At 40.7% G+C, this 19853-nt stretch overlaps 1 protein-coding gene across 2 annotated transcripts in view; it reads left to right on the top strand.

The window, feature by feature from the left end:
• Positions 1–19853, top strand: part of LOC133136341 (dysbindin-A-like) — a 77522-nt gene that overhangs the window by 8495 nt on the left and 49174 nt on the right. For both annotated transcript variants that reach the window (XM_061253765.1, XM_061253766.1), the window contains exons 5-6: positions 4302–4434; positions 14128–14260. In XM_061253765.1, coding sequence (XP_061109749.1) covers positions 4302–4434; positions 14128–14260 — 266 coding nt within the window. The remainder of the gene's footprint in view (positions 1–4301; positions 4435–14127; positions 14261–19853) is intronic.

Below are 19853 nucleotides of genomic sequence, written 5' to 3' on the forward strand. Positions count from 1 at the left end.
CCATTAGAATGTTCAGTTTAGGTTATGTTCCACTGAAAACACATCTTTGATCTTCCAGATCATTTCAGAGGTACATACCTCAATTATCATGAGGTATGGACTTAAAAAGATACATTATAAGTAAGACATGTTTGAAGATTGTTTTGAGCTTTTTTTAATCACCAGTAAGCTATAGTCATTTTTCTGGAAAGTTTCAGCATCTAACAATGAGATTTTTGATGCTTTACCTGCCCATAAAGCTTTTAACAAGAAAATACTTGGCTGAAACCTCTCCTGGATATGGAGTAAAGGTTTGTAAAGTTTCATGATGATAGGATGACTATGTACTGAGAATAATGGTTCTGTAATGTTGTCCATAATCAAGTTTTGAGAAAATCGACTCCAAATATAGAAATTATACTATTTTCACCATACACGTGGCGTAATCATTCAAAAGTTGGTATTATCCTGAAAGTTGAATAGTTGAGGGATGATTTACAGCAGTAAACAGAAAAAGGCAAATTTGACAGAATTATTTTCTTCTTCTATGGAACAGAACCTTAAGAACATATTTCTGATCTTGCCCCTTTTAGCCTTTTCGGGTTAATTGTTCAGTTAGAATGGCTGGTCTTTGAAAATATTCTACTTTGTTGTCCTAGAATGAATCTCTTAGGGAGCAGCTGGGGTTTTGTGACTGGTTTGTTTACTGCTTCAGTTCATCAGTTATTTTGAAAAACAGCCCGTCCTTGAGTTGAAGGTGTGTGTGGGGGTAATCTCTCAACATCACACTGGAGAGCACTCATCATTCTTATTATATTGACTTTCCAGTTAGTTCCAGCTTTCTTTCTCTGTGCAGTTCCTTTATTGGAATTTGGAAAGCAGCCCTTTTTGCTGGCACCCACGTTGAGGTTATTATCGGTCATTGAGGCTGCCTGAGTTCGTCCCTCCCCCTGTTCCAGTCACACCTGCTTTCATTGTAGCTTTCCGGATTAGTCCATCTCCACTGTCAGGGTGTCTTCTCTAAGTAGTAGGATATGCACTTCCCATAAGATCTCTGCACAACAACAGTGTAACGCTACCAGCTACAAACAATGAGATACTCAAAGTGAAGACAAGCATAACCTTTTTGGCCAGACTGCAGTGAGAAAAACAAATGCTCCTTTCTTAGTCAGAAAGGAGCCTCTCTGCAGCATCACATATCCGAAAAGTTCTGTTGTGCATTGTTACTGAACGCTGAGTGTCTCCTTATAGGTGGATTCGAGTTGTGCAAATAGCTTATACTGAGAGGCCTTCATTACATCACAAATTCATCTGAATGACTCCCATTTTCCGTCAGAACTATAGTATCAAAGAAACCAGAGAAATAATTTCATTTCAAACTCAACTGCAAATGTGTATCCCACCTGCATCACATTATTTGCAAATGTGTAAATGTGGATGTTCACACATTCCTGCACTTCTTTTTTCTTTATAAATCTGTTTCTGCTTATTTCCCGTTTTCGTGCCCTATCTATTCCAACTGCCCGTGTGTTAGCTTGGTATCAATTTCAGACAATACAATATGGTATCTCAAACTGACGTGGAAACAATAGGATGTCGCCACATTTGTCAGATAAGCTCTCGTACAATAAGACGACCGCTTATGAACGACTTATGAATGTGTCAGGCATACCATGCATATGCTGGTCTGGTGTTGAATGTGTAGTGGCAGTGCGGCATTGGAATAGAATTTCCCAGAGCGATAAACATCAGTATCAGTTTTACTGATCCAAGCCAGTCAGAGTCACTGATAGTTCACCTAATAGAGGACATGCAAGACATAGTATCGCTCCCCAGGAAATGGATCCCATTACTAGCATGCTTTGATTTGATAATGATGCGGTTTATTGGGTGGCGGTAAGCACTCTAACATTACAGAGTCCGGTTCTTCATGCTGACAACAGAGTAATGAGTAAATTCTCTCAGTTTCAATTTAATGGAAAGATCTTAAACCACCCCATAACAGAATGTAATCGTTTTAATGTAAAGGTTTTATGTTCTTATTTTGATTGAGCGAATAGCTGGTGCTTTAATTTGGCATTTTATAGGTTTTTACTTATTTTTATATTATATTTTATTGTATTTTTTTATTATATTACAATATTATATTATATTTATTGTCATTTTTTATTTAAATAGCACTATACATTTGTTATTAATTTTATGTAATTCAGGTCTCCCTTGAAAATGAGATCTCTATCTCAATGGGATTTGCCTGAATAAATAAACGTTAATAGTTGGAGTTCTATTAATTTATTGCATAATCAAGGCCTTTCTATTCTACCCCCACAGCTAGGTTTTGATGAAGTAGATGTTCACAGCTGCCTGTGCTTCTCGCTCAAGGGCACGACAAAAGGTCCCATCTGCAGTTTGGACCCATAGTTTTAAGGTCACGACCCCAGTGCCTCATCTTTTTCTGCCGCCTTGCTCATATTTTGTGACCGGAAAAAATTGAACGTGCATAACTGAAATTGGGGCTGGTTCCAGACGCATAAATCAGCGAACATGAACCGGTTAGCCATGTGGTGACCCCATTCCCTCTCCCTCTGGGGAAGAAGAGAAATATTTTGTTTCCGAAATGTAATTTTTTTTATGCGCGGCTGATCGCGTCACGCTTGTACGGCTTTTATGTATTATTTATTTTGGAAAGAACTGCTCGTCTCCTGAGCCAGTCAGAATAGAAGTTTGTTCGCTGAGAAGCAATGTATCGTGTAAGCAGTACTGCCTTCAAAGGCCCCAGCAGCCGACAAGCAGCAAAAGTGGTGAATGAATTCAGCTCGATTCCGGCATATTCCAGTACAGTCCCGAGCTTGGTTTTCTGCTCTGGGTCTGGCTCACTGTGGGTTTTTTTGCAAGTTAAGCATCCCCTCCTGACCCCTACCATATTGTCTGGTGCACCCGAGTTGTTTTGGTATCCTTGAGGATTATTGTTATGATTTTCCTTACTCGTGTACCATATTGAGGTAGTCACTGGGTGCACTGTATGAAATCAAAAAGGGATTTCAGTGTTCTCAATGTTTTTTTTTGAAATTATTATTTTGAAATATTGTCCAGTTGTGGACAAAGCTATTTAATCAACTGCATATTATTCTACTTCAATCTATTCTGACTCCTCCATTGTCTGGTGTTACAGCAAAAAGACAAATAATATCTAATTTTCCCTGTAGTTGTAAAATTGCATAAAACCCTGGCACTGAATCATGGAATAATGTTTAAGACACTATACACACAGAAAACTATAAAGTTTATAGGTGCAATCCAAAAAAATGAACTTTGAATGTGGTATCAATTCTGTATAATTACAACACTTGGAATTAACTTTAATGTGGTTTAATTTTTAAAATGGTTTTAGTTTAGTATATGTATAACTGGGAATGAAATGATGAATTGGGTTCATGCCATATTCATTCATTACAGTTTTAAGCATAGACCATTTGTGAAATTCAGAAACAGAACATGGTATTAAGTAGTTAGAAGAACATCTGGATTTCTGCACATGCACATCTGTGACTTGTTCGCTGATTAGCATGTGTTTATACCTGAGGAGCACTCTGTCGAAGCCTCTTGCACTACAATTAAAGCCTGTGAATTATCTTAGTTTGCCTTCATATCTAGAAATTACAGCTATGAATTTAATTAATTCCTGAAAAGATACATTTTGTTCAAGCAGCATGCAACTGAGGTTCTTAGTAGCAAATCTGTCTCCCTTTAAAAAAATAAATTTGAAATTATTTCATACACACGTACCAGAATATGTTGTAATCCATTGTCCTAAACCCTCCCCTACCCACCCTATGCAGTGAACTGATTGTATCTGTGTATTCAAGTCAATAGAAGCAGTTGCTGTGGAATGGAAAGAAATGAGTGAGTTTCCGCTGTATTTCAGTGGACACTGTTTAGAGATGCACTGGAAAAATACTGGAGGGGCCAGCTCAGGTTAAACAGATATCTGATGCTGTTGCACATAGAGTATAATTTTAATCATTTTAATAGAAAATTATTCTTGTCAAATAGGGCAGACATATCCTAACTTGGTACTGCTCTATATGTGGAACTATGTTGTTTGTTGTGTGTGCTGTATATGATATAAGAAAAATAATAAAAAAATGTAAGAAAGAAAAGTGGTTGTCATCATATGCGTTTAATAAACAGGATATGCTTAGGGTTGGGCTTAGGGTTGCTCAGGTGTGACCATGTAAATACATGTAAATGAGTTGTAGTTCTAGTATGACTATTGTGGCACGTTGATTGGATGAATCAGAGATGTGACCGTGCCCCTGTAGGCGGTGGATGGAGATGTGGTGGTGCTCTTGGCGCACTGGGAGACGCGGAGGGCGGTGCTGACGGGCCTCCAGGATCAGCTCAGAGAGGTCCCCAGCTTCCTCAGCGACCTGGGCTCCATCACCTCCCGCATTGGTGAGTCTGGGCCTCTGACCACCAGGGGGCAGGAGTGAGGGGCACAGACAAAGGCTCTTCAGAAGCACTGGCTGGGTTCAGAAGTCATCACAGGTTTACTACTACTATACCTAAAAATGATACAAACATTGTAATAAATCATTATTATAACTGTTATGACCCAACGCTTAACACTAGGTTCTCTGATTGGGGTGTCTCATTTTTCTATGTTTAAATTTGTTTGCTACCATTTTCATAGCTTCACACTATGCTTTTCTTCATCCTACCCTTGTACTATTTATACATGAATGCAAGTATGAAGTGTGCAGTGTATGTGTTCGAAATTAAACTACAACAAACCAAAAGGTCCACAGCCCATGCTGGGAGGTAGGATGTTGGCTCACTCGCTCTGAAGCCTCTCCTCCAGCATGGTTCCCTGTGGGTGAATGAACAATATCTCTATTTATTCATCTAAAAAATAAAGGTTGGAAAAAAACACCTCCATTCTCCAATGCCATCCTTGCACTGCAAAGCACTGCAATCCAACTAATCCAATTAACTTCAATAATTCCCAAAACTTCTGGGGTCAGTAGTTCACCTTAAAAGAACCCTGGGAAGTAACTTTTCTAACATAACCTATACTAATATAAATAATCATTGATTAGTTTATTATATTTTTTAAATGTCTGCGCACCATACATCAAGGCTAATTAGCTGAAGACTTCTAATTAATCGAGGGATAATTCAGTTCCGATTAATTCAGGCCTACAATCTACGATCTCTACACCTTCAATCTCGGTTGAGCTTTATTATATGATCATGGGGAGAAGTACAAGCATTTGTAGTTCTCTGAAACAGTTATGGTGTTGCCCATATTTATACATAGACAGACAATGATAAGAAGAAGAAGAAAAAAACAACCACAGGACTCCTGCCATATATCATTCTGCCCTTCTTCCAAACAGGAAAGGAGTCACTGAGAGCAATAACCTCTAATAACCTTCAGTTCACCTCCTTTTCAAAATTCCTCTATAATTCCCTCCATTTTGATCATGAGATCAATTATTAGTAAACATTACTCGGGTATCAGGTCATGATAGGTTCTGGGAACCCTTCCAACTCGTATGTAGTTGTTCCTACGAGAGGAGAAGCTTGGTGCAGCATTTGCATGTTTACAGCAGACCATAATTATTTTGTGATAAAGGCTTGGATACAAGTTAAGCATGACATGCCTACGCCAAATAGGAATAGAAAAACAAGTACTACAGGTATTTTTAGTGTGATTGCAAAGCAACAATCCAAAAGTTGTATTTATTATTTCGCCAGTTTTTTGTCTGCCTACTCCTCCCACAGTTGATGATATCGATGCCAACTGGAAAATGACCGGCTTGGTTTTGAATGGTGTGCTTGTTCACAGCTTGTCGATTTCCCATTATGTTCCAAGATATTTAAGGTTTTCCAGGGGGAAAAAAAGGAATGAATGGAGGAATGTTCAGTTTCTACTGTGGTGACAGGTGGGATTAAAAATGTTGACACGTTTTTTGAACTGGCATTACTCTATACATTTTTACACTACATCCATATGTTATACATCAAAATGTTCATGGTGTACTGGTGTAAATGGAAGTATTTAAATACGATAGTATTAACAGTAGTAACGATAGTCCACCGATTTGCTGCAATCACACATTTTCTTGAGGAAATGCACATCTCTAATTAATTTTAAGATTTCAAAACTCCCTATTCTCGTGCTTCTGGAATTGAAAGGCATCTTGTAGCCTCCCTGTAACTATTCCATTTTACATCAGAAGCATCAGGTATTAATGTACAATATCCTTCAGATTTATTTAGTGAAGCACAGAGACCTCCATATAATCTAAAACCATTTGGTGATGCATAAGGACCATATCAGTATTTCTTAGTTGTTTAGTTACCAGTTCAGAGCCTTTTATAGTTTAATTTGAAAATTGATCCAGTGTGTTGGTGATATTGTCATATGATCAGCTAGATATGTGACTCCATAAACGGGAAATATAGCTATGGCTATCTTTTCTCTGACACTGGTTCTAAAGATTCTAGCTTCAGGGGTGAGGTTTAACTAACTAACTATCTTTTAATCCGACGGAAGGGAGTAGAGGTGGCATTTGTAATAGGGTAAATTTCATAGGGTGAGGTTAGCTTAGCTAACAGCATCCAGTCCAGCTTAAAGGTAAATATGTATTTAACCCACAAACCCACAAGGCTTGATCTATCGTACCTATCCCTGCAGCAGGGGCAGCACTGTCAGGGCCCAGGTCTTTGGCTGTCGCTTCAACTTTTACCATGTCTCCTTTCTGAGTTATTACCATGACTCCAGTATCGAGTCCTTCGTGGACATAATTCTCACAGCGTGACAGGCCTAGCCATTATTTTCCTGGAGTACGAGGATTAGAGGCCTTATCTCTCCAAACACAATAAGGGGCCAAGGTTGGGGCCTGTTTTACTTCAGTGTGTTGAGGGGTGTGGGGGTTTGAGGCTGTATGGTTGTCTGGATACAACCAGTGTCAAGAAACTAGGTAACGCGGGTGTAGAGACCGCAATAGATGGAAGTATCACAGAGGATTGCGATAATGAGCGTTTAGCAGCCTGATCAGCAAGGGTATTTCCCTGAGAAATGTCATTAGTTTTAACATTGTGAACTTCACATTTAACAATGGCAAATAGATTGAAACACGATAAGGGGCCATGGTTCAGGTCTGTTTTACTTCAATGTGTTGAGGGGTGTGGGGGGTTGGAGGCAGTGTGGTGTCGATGAACTAGGTAATGTGGATGTAGAAACCGCAATAGATTGAAGCACTGCCTGATCAGCAAGGGTATTTCATTAGTTTTAGCTCCACATTTAACAATGGCTAATTGATTAGGTAATAATAAGGCTTTTGCAAATTATTAATTAGTAATGTGTGTTGGATTGGTTTACCGCTTGAAGTTGTAAATCCACGATGTTGCCACAGAGTATCTCCCCCATGCTGTTGGTTTATTTTTTCTGCCTCACCTCCTGTTAACCCAGTTCCTTTTTGTTGACTAATTATGTCATCTGCAGAAAGGTGAGACGATGCACATTGGATCGCCTGTAGTAATGCATTAGAAAGATTTTTTTCATTTTAGTTTTCTGTCTGATTTTCCCCCATTTTCCCCCAATTTGGTAGCCAATTGCACCCTATCTATTCTAATCACCTGTGTTGCTGTGGATGCACTGTGAGCGATACGCCTTCTACAGGCCGCATCGTCTCAAGTTCCCGCGACCGTGACTCTGAGACGAGTGCAATCGGCTCTACTGTATACAGCAATCCTACAGGCCCTGCTGAGTCCCTCCCCCCACCCTCGGAGCGGCGAGCCAATTATGTCACTCCACGTGTGATCCGGCCAACCTCGGCTTTGGCAGGACTGGGAACCCCAGTCCTCGGTGTGCAGCTGCAACCAACTGATGCCTGCACAGCTGCACTTCTACTTTATTTATTTTTGTTTTCATTCTTGGAATCATTTGATTCTAATTCCAGCTTTCGCTTCTTCACTTTTTGGGGTTGATGCCGTTTCGCAACCGTTTCCACACACCGTCATGAGTTTTCTATCCCAATTTGGATCTCCTGTAAATTTTTATTTCCTCTTCATCTGTTTTATTTTATCCAAGTTCAATGACCATGCGGCCACCTGCCTTCTGTTCAACTGTTTAGCTCATGTGTTAACGGCACAGCCCAATAGGTGGAACTTGTTTTGGTAATTAATTTATTGACTGGAGAACCTGACGGTACAATTGGTTCACACAATTCCTTTTTTAATTTGATCAAAATTGTCCTAATTTTTTTACTCGGCTTAAAAGGAAACTCAGGGTTTCCTTTTTCCTTCACACAGCAATTTCCCATTATACTCACCTCTCTGCACATCTTCTTTTTCTTTTCTGTAAAACCAATTGTATTGAGATCTTGTTTGTGACGCAAATTTGTAGAGGAATAATAATTCAGGCCTACGCAGACTTCAATCTTGGTTGAGATTTATTACATGATCACTACAAATTCTTGTACTTCTCTCCATGATCATGTAATAAAGCTGGACCAACATTGAAGTCTGTGTAGGCATGAATTATTCTGAACAGAATTATTCCTCGACGAAGTATAAGAAAAAATATAATTTGGAATAGAGTGCGTCTTTGGTTACTTGGAGTTAGGTTGAGTAGTTCTATTCAATATGTTGTCATTCATCCAGTGAGCATTATTAGAAAAACTGCAAATTCAGCAAAGCTGTCCAATGGAAGTTTGGCTATAAAACAGTTATTAGCCTGGCAGAGAACCTAGTCTGATGTCTATCTGACCCTGAGCTGCTGACGTTTTCCAGATTCACTTTGGCTGGGAAGTGCTACAGTAAGACATGTAGACTGTATATAGAAGCTCTTTGGTGCATGTATACTGAGGATGTAGCTGTCAGAGTGGTTTCCAGAATAGATAAAGTATCGCTCCTTCTGCTAAGTCAGTAGAACTATTCTAATCAGTCTATTTCTATGGTGGGGGCTTGGTTCACCTCAAGTGACCCTCTTGTTTAGCACTGTTCACTGAATTGAGTTGGTTTGGGGCTTACACACAGTCTGTAAACAGGACCTGGGGGGGTTGTGTTTATTCTGTAACTTTGTGTATTTTTTATAACTCTAATAATCTTGCTTATTGGAACCCACCTCTCAGAACTAATCACGCACATTAATCTACAATAATGCCCGTCTTTGCTGTTTTTGTGCTTGTGGTGTAGAAGCTTTTGGAATTTGGGACAAAATGGAAGCTTTCTTAGCTATCAAAAGGCTTAAACAAACCTTGGGGGTTTAGACATGGGCTGCCCCTGGCCAGCAGTCAGCCGGCACTGCTCAACCTGACAAGCCTGTGTGTTGAGCCTGACCTTAACTCCTGCTGACATGCCAGATGTCTGCCAGGCCGCGGAGGACAAATGCGAGAGACCTAAGATGGACGACCCCCGAATATACGCTATTAATAGCAACCTCTCAGCTTGTCATCACCAGTTTCTTTATCATCATCATCATCCCCCATCATAAACCATATGAGAATGTAGTATCATAACAGATGGTGCACTGGGCATATGCAATGGTGCAGTGGACATATTGAATTCAGGATATTATTTAACTGGGTGGAGAGTTGGGAACAGGAGTCTGATCATTAATCCAGTTTATGTTGCGAGACATCACCTTCAACTCCTCCAATAATTATGCTTTCATTTATGTTTTTGTTTACTAATATTTAAGCAAACCCATCAGTTTGGAGCTCCATTGTAACAAAGAGGCATGGCTCTTCAACATGAACTCCATCTACCAAAACATTAAATCTACATTTCCAGTGATTAATTGTCTGTATTTGAGTCAAACACTGTACTATCATTTGTTGTTAGCTATTGGAAGATTAGAGTGCAGTACATTCGTTTTTGCTCATAAGGGACTTGCGTGTAACTCAAGGAGCACAGTTTCACATTGGACCACTTGGGATGAGGTCAATCAAGGCCTCAGACAAGGGACGTACTAGCAAATTGGGACACGGTATACAGTAAAACAGGAAATGCTAAAATGCATGTTCTCTGTTATACAGTTGCCCAGCTTCTCAGATAAACAGAAGAAAGATAAACGAACAAAACAAACCCTTTCAGCAGACCGTTATGGGAGCCATCTTAGTTCATATTTACAAATCCCTCTGTCTTTTTTAGGTCAGCGAAAACAAGCCTGTTGTTTATTACATCAGCCTTGGAGCCTCAGTGGTCTCGGTCACCGTGAGATTCAAGCAGGGTCATACTTTATTTAAGAGGGTTGTAGGCTGATTGCACCATGGAAAATTGTGCTCGCTTCCTCAGAACTGAAGCCATCTCTTATTTACAACAACTCGGTTCAGCAGAGGTTGCACAGAAGCTCCTCATGTCTAAGCTCTCAACCTCCTCAAAGTCAGTACAGTAATCACTCTGAAATGTTTACTGTAAACATTTTTATACATTACATGTTGTGTGGAGGCAACACTTTACTCTGTAGTGTCTACCATTCTTAATGTTGAAATGTTAGTTTGCCACCAAATTTTGGTGCACTGAATTGCACCGTGTGTTCACCGCAGCATCTGTCATTTGTGACTGTTGAATCACGCCTTTGCCGCACACACCCCAAGCAAGATTCACTTCAGTGTTCCCTTATGTGAGCTAGGCCACGCAGTACTTTGGGAAACTTAGCTTTGAGTGAAGAAGACTCTCTCACTGACGGACAGCTGTTAGCATGTTAGCACCTGCTGCATCATTGGAAAGATTTACCGTAACTGTAACCCTCAACAACTCAAGCCCTGTCCATTGGTGCGACACAGTCAGTTGTGCCCAACCACTATGTGATCCCAGTCATAGCTAGCCAATGACCCGACACAGGCTTGATTCTGTCAGTTGGCAGCAATGGAACCCACACCACCTTGTGTTGAATGCCTTTGCCCTTAGCCACTTGGCCCAGCTGTGTGCCTTTTCAGAAGTTTGGCAAAGTTTCTAAAATGTCTGCTGCTACCATATGCTGTCCTTGAGGTGTGGAATACTTGTGCTAAATGTTGTTTACATGTAAGATTAAATTGTGTAGAACTATCATTAAAACATAATCAAAAACAGATCTGTGAGTCAGAGTGGTATTAGATAAACAGGTGTGCAGTACGATCCTCAGTTTGCCATGTTGTGTGAATAGTTCTTTGAATGTGTGCTGCCCCCTTCTGTCTGTTCATATTCATTACCGCTTATTTCCTGGATCCCATGCTGTAGAGATTTTGAGCCTCTTCATAGCCAGTTCTGCTGAGTGCTTAGGTTCTTAATGACAGAACATTTTAATTGTCATTTCCCCCTGAAACCCTATTCTACCCCATCTCAGCCCCTTATCACACATTGTTGCATTTTAAGTTAGCTAGCATTTACTCTGCACTCATTCTGTCGTGCAATAACAGCTCCAAGTCAACTGGAGTACAAAGAGCTCTCTAATTTTGTGTTCTCTCTGTCATTTCCCTTCTCCCCTGACTATCTAAAGAGACATTCAATTTCAGAGCTCTGGGAGGCATCATTGTGTTCCTGGCGGATAAAAATGAGTCTGGCTTTATTCGATACAGACTTGATTCAGGTCCTACTCCAGCGTGTTTTTCATTGTTTTCCTGCCCTGTAGCGACAGCAGCAGAACAGGAAAGCCCTGAACCCCATTGGCCAGTCCCCCCAGGACCACCGTAATGCATGCACGGAAATTGTGGGGAATATGAAAAAAGAGGGGGGGAGGGGTCTTTTGTGTAGCTGGTAATTGGACTCCATTAATCCATATTACAGACAGGCTAAGCGTAGTGCTTGGCTGTCTCGGCTCACAGGGTTTATCTAATCCTTGCTAATAAGGCCGTGTTTCGCCATAGAAACGACATAGAAGTGACATGACAGGCTGACAGGCGTCACTTAAGTGTGCTACCAGCAGTACCCTTTTCTTACACTAGATGACCACTGCGTTAACAATGGCAGTATCTTCAATGTTATTGCAGTTTTACATGAAACAATATTTTTTAAAAACCCATCTGGGGTTTTTTAAAAATGGTAAAGTGAATTCTCCACTGGGAAGTTTTTATAATATTGCATTTGAAACAGACTAACTTCAAAATGGCAACAAATACACTAGTGATACAATGTTATCTACAGTTGACACAATTTGGGTGTTGAAAAACAAGTCCAAAGCAGACACACTTATTCCGTGGAATTTAACAAAATCTCTGCAGTAATCATTTACTGGTCTGACATTTGTCTGGATGGTTTACTTAGTCTCGATTTAAATTGCTCTACATTCCCATATTGCTGTAGGAGTAATTGCGTATCAGGACAGGTCTGTAATGAGACCACTAGGTGGCAGCATGTGCTTGCATTTCCCTTGCATTTCCATCAATATGTAAGAGTTTTTAGTTCATGAAATGATAGCAGATATGTCACAGTATTTGGATTAACAGATTAACCGATTTCTTCATAGAATGATATCAAGCATTAATTTTAGGAAGGACTATGGTACATTCTATGGCAAAGATGTGAATTTACAAGGTAAAATAACAAGAAGCCTATCGAACAAGTACAGAGAACTCAGCCACCCAACAATATAGGTGACCAAAAACCCACACCATCTTTCCTTCAAAGTTATGTTTTCTTTCCATAACCCTTATTTATATAATGTCGGATTAACTCTGCAAATGTCTGCTGCATAAATGCATAATAATAACAGTATTAGTTCACCTGATAATCATATATGTCCCAATATGACAGCTGGTCCACAAGAGTTTGGGCTTGGGGTTAGAGAAGTGGTCCATTATCCACTGGTGTTGCTGTGAGAGCTAATGTAGGCTCTGCAGTTCAGTGCTATGACGGACTGACCTGGGATCAGTGGTAAGACAGCACTGTGCTTGTTCGGTAACGTCTTGATTTAAAGCAGTCCTGCAGGAGGAGCACAAGGGACCTGTTTGTAGTGGCCATCAATGGCCTTGTTTTCATCCGGTGCTGTGCCCTGGGTGGACTGGGCCTTGCTGACCTGGCTGGCAGTGCTAGTCTCGGGCCTGCTTCTGAATGAGCTTGCTTCACACACATGCAAACTGGGGACCAGGAGCCTTCTGCGACCACTCTATTAAAAATCTTTTATGGTGACTAGAGGATGGAGAATAGTCATTGCGAATGGCCTTGCGTTAGCTTTTATATTATGTGTGGAATTCAAGGTCTCTCTCTTTCTCTCTCCCTCTTTCTCTCCCTTTCCATCCAGACTGTTTAAGTTTCAGACCTCCCGGGTTTTAGCGTGACTCATGCTTTTTTGAGTCATTTAATTCATTGATTTGTAATTCGCTTGGCCAATGGGTGTTGTTTATTTGACGGGAGGGAAGAATTCCTTCAGTTTGGCCTGTTGCCCTTGGGTCCTTGAAGAGATTGTGAGGTGTTGACGCTGGTGAGACTGTGACCACTGTGATTCATGTGGGTCTCTGTTCACTGGGAGAGAGGGAGAATGAGCAGGGCTAATGGCTGAATATGTTTTCATTTAGGAATCAGTGAGCTTTCACTATGCTCAAATAAAACTAACAATATTCAAGTTTGACCAACTAACCAGCCTTGGTTGACTGGCTATCAACTTGTGATAAGCAGTATACTGTATGTTTATAAGTTGCTGTTTTTTGTTAAGTGGACTATGTGAAGAGACCATAAGAATGATCTCACAGGCTAAATGTTTGCCGGCATAAGTGATTTAAAATTAAATAAAATGGGGTTGAAGTGAGTTAAACACAGATTCAAGCACTTTATGGTTTGTGGAGAAATCTTTCGAGTCGAGCACTGTAACTAATATGCTGTTGGAAACCGCACAAGGAACATACTCTGTGCAGGGCTGACGGTAATCAGCTTCGGTAATGAAGGGTTAGCTTGTGCAGAAACTTGCTCGAAAATAAAAATCATCCAAGCAAATGTTTACCAGAAATAAAATGTGTTTTAAAACTGATAAAGGTTTGCTGCTAAGCTTCAAAGAGGGCCTTTTCGTTTTTACAACGTGGGTGGGGAGCTCAAATTCATGCCAAAACGGCGAGCCACGGAAACTGTCTGCCAGACTGCCTGGGCCAGAGCCGGGGCTCCAGTTGTGTGACCTCTGACCTCTGACCCCCTGCCCCCCTGACCCCGTGTGCAATTATTCTACAGCGCACATGGAGGCGGACTGCGAGGAGATGGAGAGTCTCTTGATGCACCTGGAGAACCTGTGTGGTCAGTGTGAGCTACAGCGTGCCAAAAACTACCAGGACGTTCAGCTGGAGAACTACAAGAAGAAGAAGAGGTAACTTCACGCCATGTGAAGCACACAGCTCATCTGCAGGGAGTCTGGGAAGGTTTAACAGCTCAGACAGCTGCTTTCACATGTTATTTTAGCTTCAATCTGAAACCTCTTTCCTGTTTTTTTTAAAGATTCACACTCTGGGTACACAGAGGGAATGTAAATTCAAGAGTGCTATGTTACAAGTTTTTAACCGTATCATTACCACCAAGCTGTGAAATAGCAACTAGTATGTTTATTTTTATACGTACTGTATTTCCCCCCCCCCCCCTTCATTTGGCTGGCTGTTGTGACAGTGGAATGCCTCACGCACTCCTTCCATCTCCTTCCGGAAGTTCAGACATGGGTATTTCTACTGCTCTGATGCATTCGAGACCTGAGAATTATACGGTCCTAACTGACAATGTGAAAGCTTTGCAGCTCAATATCTCAAAATGACCTTATAATTCCAAGGTCACAATTTGCCCGTGTCTCCAGTGGCTATTTGTCACACTGCAAGGTTCACCCCAGCTGAATAATAATAATAATAAAGCAGCCCAGATCTGAAACAGCAGTGACTTGGCTGTATGACTCAGAGCTAGCACCTTTGCCAGCTAAGCTACTTCAGGACCTTTCCCCCGGGATTCCAGTGATTGGCCGGGGAAGACTGATCCATTAGCAATTGGGGCTAACTTCCACTCGAGACCTTTTTAATCACTGCAAGCTTTGTGCTAATTCAGCTTTGTACTAACATCAGAGCACAAACAGTCTCTGCCGTCTACGTTGATTGTGAATTTACCAGGACCAGGATAACAAAATAGACAATTGCAAATATTTTCAAGAACTAAATTGAAAATGGTTAATAATGCACTTGTACTAAGCACTAATTCTGTGGTCTGTGACCCTCATTTCAGTAATCGGATGAATTAAAAGGATTAGCATCCACAAAATGAACGCCATTCACGCCCTAATTGTTTTTGATTTATCTTTGAGTACTGCGGCAATGCCGTTGACCGGTAATGAGAAATGGCATTTATTATCACTTGCATGAAACCACAATGTCCCTCACAAGCGTACAGACTTGGACAAGGCACACAGTAGGACATTTTTGCAGACGTGTTCTGATTCCAATATTAACACAGCTGAACGATTATAGAATTCAGAGAGATTAGGGCTAAAGGTGTCCAGTTGAGGAAGCCGGTGTTAATTTGTTAAATGATTCACTCAATCAAATTTTATTTATATAGCACATTTTACGAAGACTTCCTGTTTAGGGCTGTTATCGGAGTCAGTGTAAATGTGTCAGTGTCATCTGGTCAGGGGTGGAGGAAGAGGAGGAGGTAGAGGTGGAGGAAGAGGGGGAGGAAGAGGTGTTGGTTCGGCAGGAGTATTGATAAAGGAACGCAGGAGGCCCAAGGTTAATCTCCCTAATCCCCTTATTGACTGACTGTAGTCACCAACATGTGGAGGAGGAGGAGGAGGAGGAGGAGGAGGAGAAGCCCTGTTCCTTTGATTCACAGCGGGGGGGGAGAGACAGGCCACTGCATTTTAAGATGCCTATCCTCTCTGTCCCAGCCATTGTCCTCAGTCTTTCTGACTGAGGCTGACAGTGACCTGTCTCTCTCTTCCTCTCTCTTTTTCTCTCTCTCGCTTACTGCTTTTCTCATTATCTCTCACTCCCTCTCTTTCTCTTGGTTTCTGTTTCTCTCACTGTGTTCCTCACTTTGCCTCTCTCTCTCTCCTCTCCTTCACTCCCTCCCAGTCCCTTTGTAATGTAAGGAAGCAGTAACGCCTATGAAAATATGCAGGATTAAAATGATGGAAACCGAATGCACGAAGGGGACTGGCGAGGGGGGGAGTTGAGCGGAGGGGTATTGAGGAGGTAGAGACGGTCAGGAGTTCCCCATGGCGACGCATCAAAGCGTTTCCCTCACACAGCTGCAAGCCGCTGTCAGGTCCAGGATGAAAAGCCTGCCCTCCCCTGGAGGCTATTTGTCAACAGTAGTAAAGGCAGCCACATTAACTTATCTGATCTGGTTCCCCGTACAATTGTAAGATCACGTGTAAAGCCTTCTTTCTTTTTTGAATGCTCGCCGCATTGCCTAAGTTGCTGGGCAGATTCCATGGTTTAAAGAGCACTCCCACTGTCAGGAAAAGAGCCCCCAGCTTCAAACGGTTACTTAAGAGAAATAGGTCATGCGTTCACATCACCACCAAAAATCAAAGACAGGCCCAGTGCAGCGTAAACCTTACATATGTAATATTTATGTCAAATTTGCCAAGGGTAAATAGTGACGGTTCTTCCAGCTGGGCTGTGTCAGCTTTTCTCATAGGGCTTTAATCACAATCAAAGGACTGGTGCGCTTTGAGAAATTCCCCTTTTTGGCTGAAATATGCTTTCATACGAATCCCACGTGTTTACAAGACCAGGGCGTTTGACTCTTTTTCCGAAGCAGGAACAGCTGCGGTCAGGATTCAGCTGCACTCGCAGTTGGTTTTTGTTGCGAGTGATTCAAAAAGATAAGGGATGCTAACATTGGAATTGTCATTTAATTTTTGCTCTAAAGACCTGATCTTGTTTATGGAACCATATGAGTCTAAAAAAACGTGTATGAATTTACTCTCATGGGCTAAATTATAATTGATATTATGTTACATAATAACCTTATATTATGTTCATAATAATAATAATCTGTTTGCCTTGCAAGCTGCTATTCATTTTCTTGTTTTTCCTTGATCTCAGTTGAAGTTAATTTGGTTCGTGCATGAACGCTTTAAACGCTAGCTAACATTGTTGGATGGCGAGCTCCAATTATTTCCTTTGTCACAGACAGACTCTAGGCTCATGTTATTTTGAGCGCTTGGAACATAATATGGTCTTAAAATCCTCTGAAGCTTTTGTGTGTGGTTAAAAACATCCAATGACCATGTTCTAGTGATGGTTCATTAGTCGTTCTGGCTGCAGATCAGTGAAACCGCTTTTTCATTGTTTGCATATGTTCATATTATTTTGGCAGAAAAAAAAACTAGCACAACATGTTCATAGCGTGCATCCCACCATGTAACCTCTAACCTTGAAACATCTAATCAAGGGGAGTCGTAAGGTCCGTCCACACCAAAAACTATAATTAGAAACGGTAACTATAACGATAATAATGTGAGCATTGATGCTGATGAATGATAACATTCTGTAAATTGTGGCGCCGAGACATTTTGAACGTGATGCCCTGTAAATTTGGATTGATTGGCTGTCAGTTTTTCTGTCGTTTGTGCAGCTGGTAAAAAAAAGTGATTCCAGCGATATTGTTTGTCACTGTCGTTGTCGTTATAGTTGTGGTGTGGACGATATATTTATAGTTATTATAGTTATTGATCTTGGTGTGGACGGGCTTTAACACCAGTGATCTAACCACTAAGGGGTGCAACAGCAACAGTTTTCCTAAGATTCAAACCAAACCTAAACCCAAATGAACTTCATATTATCATATTTAATTCTACTGTGAAAACGTATCATATCTAATAATGGGGTGATTCTTGTTGGCAGCATGTTTTTCTGGTAGTAATAAGCATTGTCTGACCTTTTTGACCTGCCTCTTCCACAGGTTATTAATGTTCTCCCAACAAGCAGCTGCCAGGCAAATATGTTCATACCTGCAAATGATTGCAAATTGAGTGAGAGTCGCTGAACTGCATGCTTACCTATTACCATTAATTATGTGCAAGTTATATTAGACATGAAAGCAATAAACAAAAAGGGAAATGCTTTATGTGGTTTGTTGTGGATTGTTGTAGTACATGTACAGTGTAAATGATTTCGATGGTGACACAATTTCTGTTATTTTGACTCTAAATACCAGCACATGGGATTGAAATGAAACTATGAAAGTGCTATCACCTTTAATTTGATGCGATTTACATCCATATCGGGTGATTCATATAGGAATTACAGCCCTTTTTATACATAGTCCCCCTGTTTCAGGGGACCAAAAGTAATCGGACGGTACACTTCTTGAGCTGTTTCTGATTAGTCAGGTGTATTCAATCGCTTCCGTGGTCTAGTTATAAGAAAGTATTCAGCAACTTTCCAGGCTTTTTATTGCCTTTTTAGTCTGTTATTGTGTTTGTGAACATAAAGAGTTGTGCCAATGGCAGTCAAGGAAGCCATTATGAGGTTGTGAAATAAGAATAAAAAAAGAAAAAAGAAAAAACCAGTCAGAGACATAGGCCAAACAGTAGGTTTATCAGAATAAACTGGAACATTATTAAGAGGAAAGAGAGCACTAGCGAGCTCTGTATTAGCAAAGGGGCTAGTAGGCCAAGGAAGAACTCTACAGATGATGACAGAAAAAAGTATTGCCATAATGAAGCCCCAAACACCTGTTTGACAGATTAGAAACACTCTTCAGGAGACAGGTGGGGTTGTCTCAGTAACTACTCTTCAGAAACAGATTTACAGAGGCTACACTGCAACACACAAACACTAGTTAGCTACAAAAGTGTACAGGTTACACTTTGCTAAGTAGTACCTAAAAGAGCCTGCGCAGGTCTGGAACTGCAGCCTTTTGGACAGATGAGACCAATATTGACTCGTATCACAGTGATGACGTGTGTGGAGGCTAAAAGGAACTGCCAAAGACCCAAAGTACACCCCTCATCTGTGAAACACGATGGCATGTTTTGTTTATGTATGGCTGCCACAGGTGCTGATTCACTTGTAACTGCTGAGTTAAGTCTTTTAAGTTGTTTTGTTATAGTAGCAAATGAATGAATTCTGAAGTGTACAGAAGCATCTTTTCTAATGCCTTCAAACTATTGTTTTATTTATTTCACAGCCTCATAATGGCTTCCTTGACTTTCATTGGCACAACTCCTCATGTTGACAAACGTAAATTACAAAGGCAGTCAAAAGCCTAGAATCAAGACAAGATATGGAATTCTTTCTTATACCTGCACTAAGATAGTGATTGAATATACCCGACTAAACAGAAACGGCTGAGAAGCCAACTGTCTAATTACTTTTGCTCCCCTAAAACGGGGGGGGGCTATAAGTATATTAAAAGGAATGCAATTCCTACACTGATCACCCAATATGAATGTAAATACCTTCAAATTAAAGGTGACAAAAGAACATTGTATCATTGAATTGTATCACTGTCCAAATATTTACGGACTGCACTGTATGTTGCTATAATTATTTTACATTGTCCTCCTATGATAATTCAGGTAGAGAATACTGAAGGGAATGGGAGACGAACCCAACCACCTTACATGGTTATAAAAGACTAATGTCATGGTGTGAACTTGATTTGACAGGGGGTTTGAGTATGAGTGTGTGGCTTTAGTTTTTTTTGTGTGGATAATCTCAGCAGGGACTGACTGTGTTTCTGAGAGGGGAAATGGGTCTGACAGTAGAGTCAGAAATGCTCTTCATATTCATATTGTGAAGGGCCTCTGTATAAGACTACCTTTGGGAGACATAAAGCTACAGTAAGGTTAACCAAAAAACACATCTTTGGGGTATGGGCGGCAATGGAATTACTCCAAAGCAATATTAACAACTCCAGATGAGTTCCTGGTTAAAACCCTTTCCGAACTTTTTTGTTTTTGTTCAGCCAAC

This window comes from Conger conger, chromosome 9, assembly GCF_963514075.1.
Source record: "Conger conger chromosome 9, fConCon1.1, whole genome shotgun sequence".
Classification (NCBI taxonomy): Eukaryota; Metazoa; Chordata; class Actinopteri; order Anguilliformes; family Congridae; genus Conger; species Conger conger.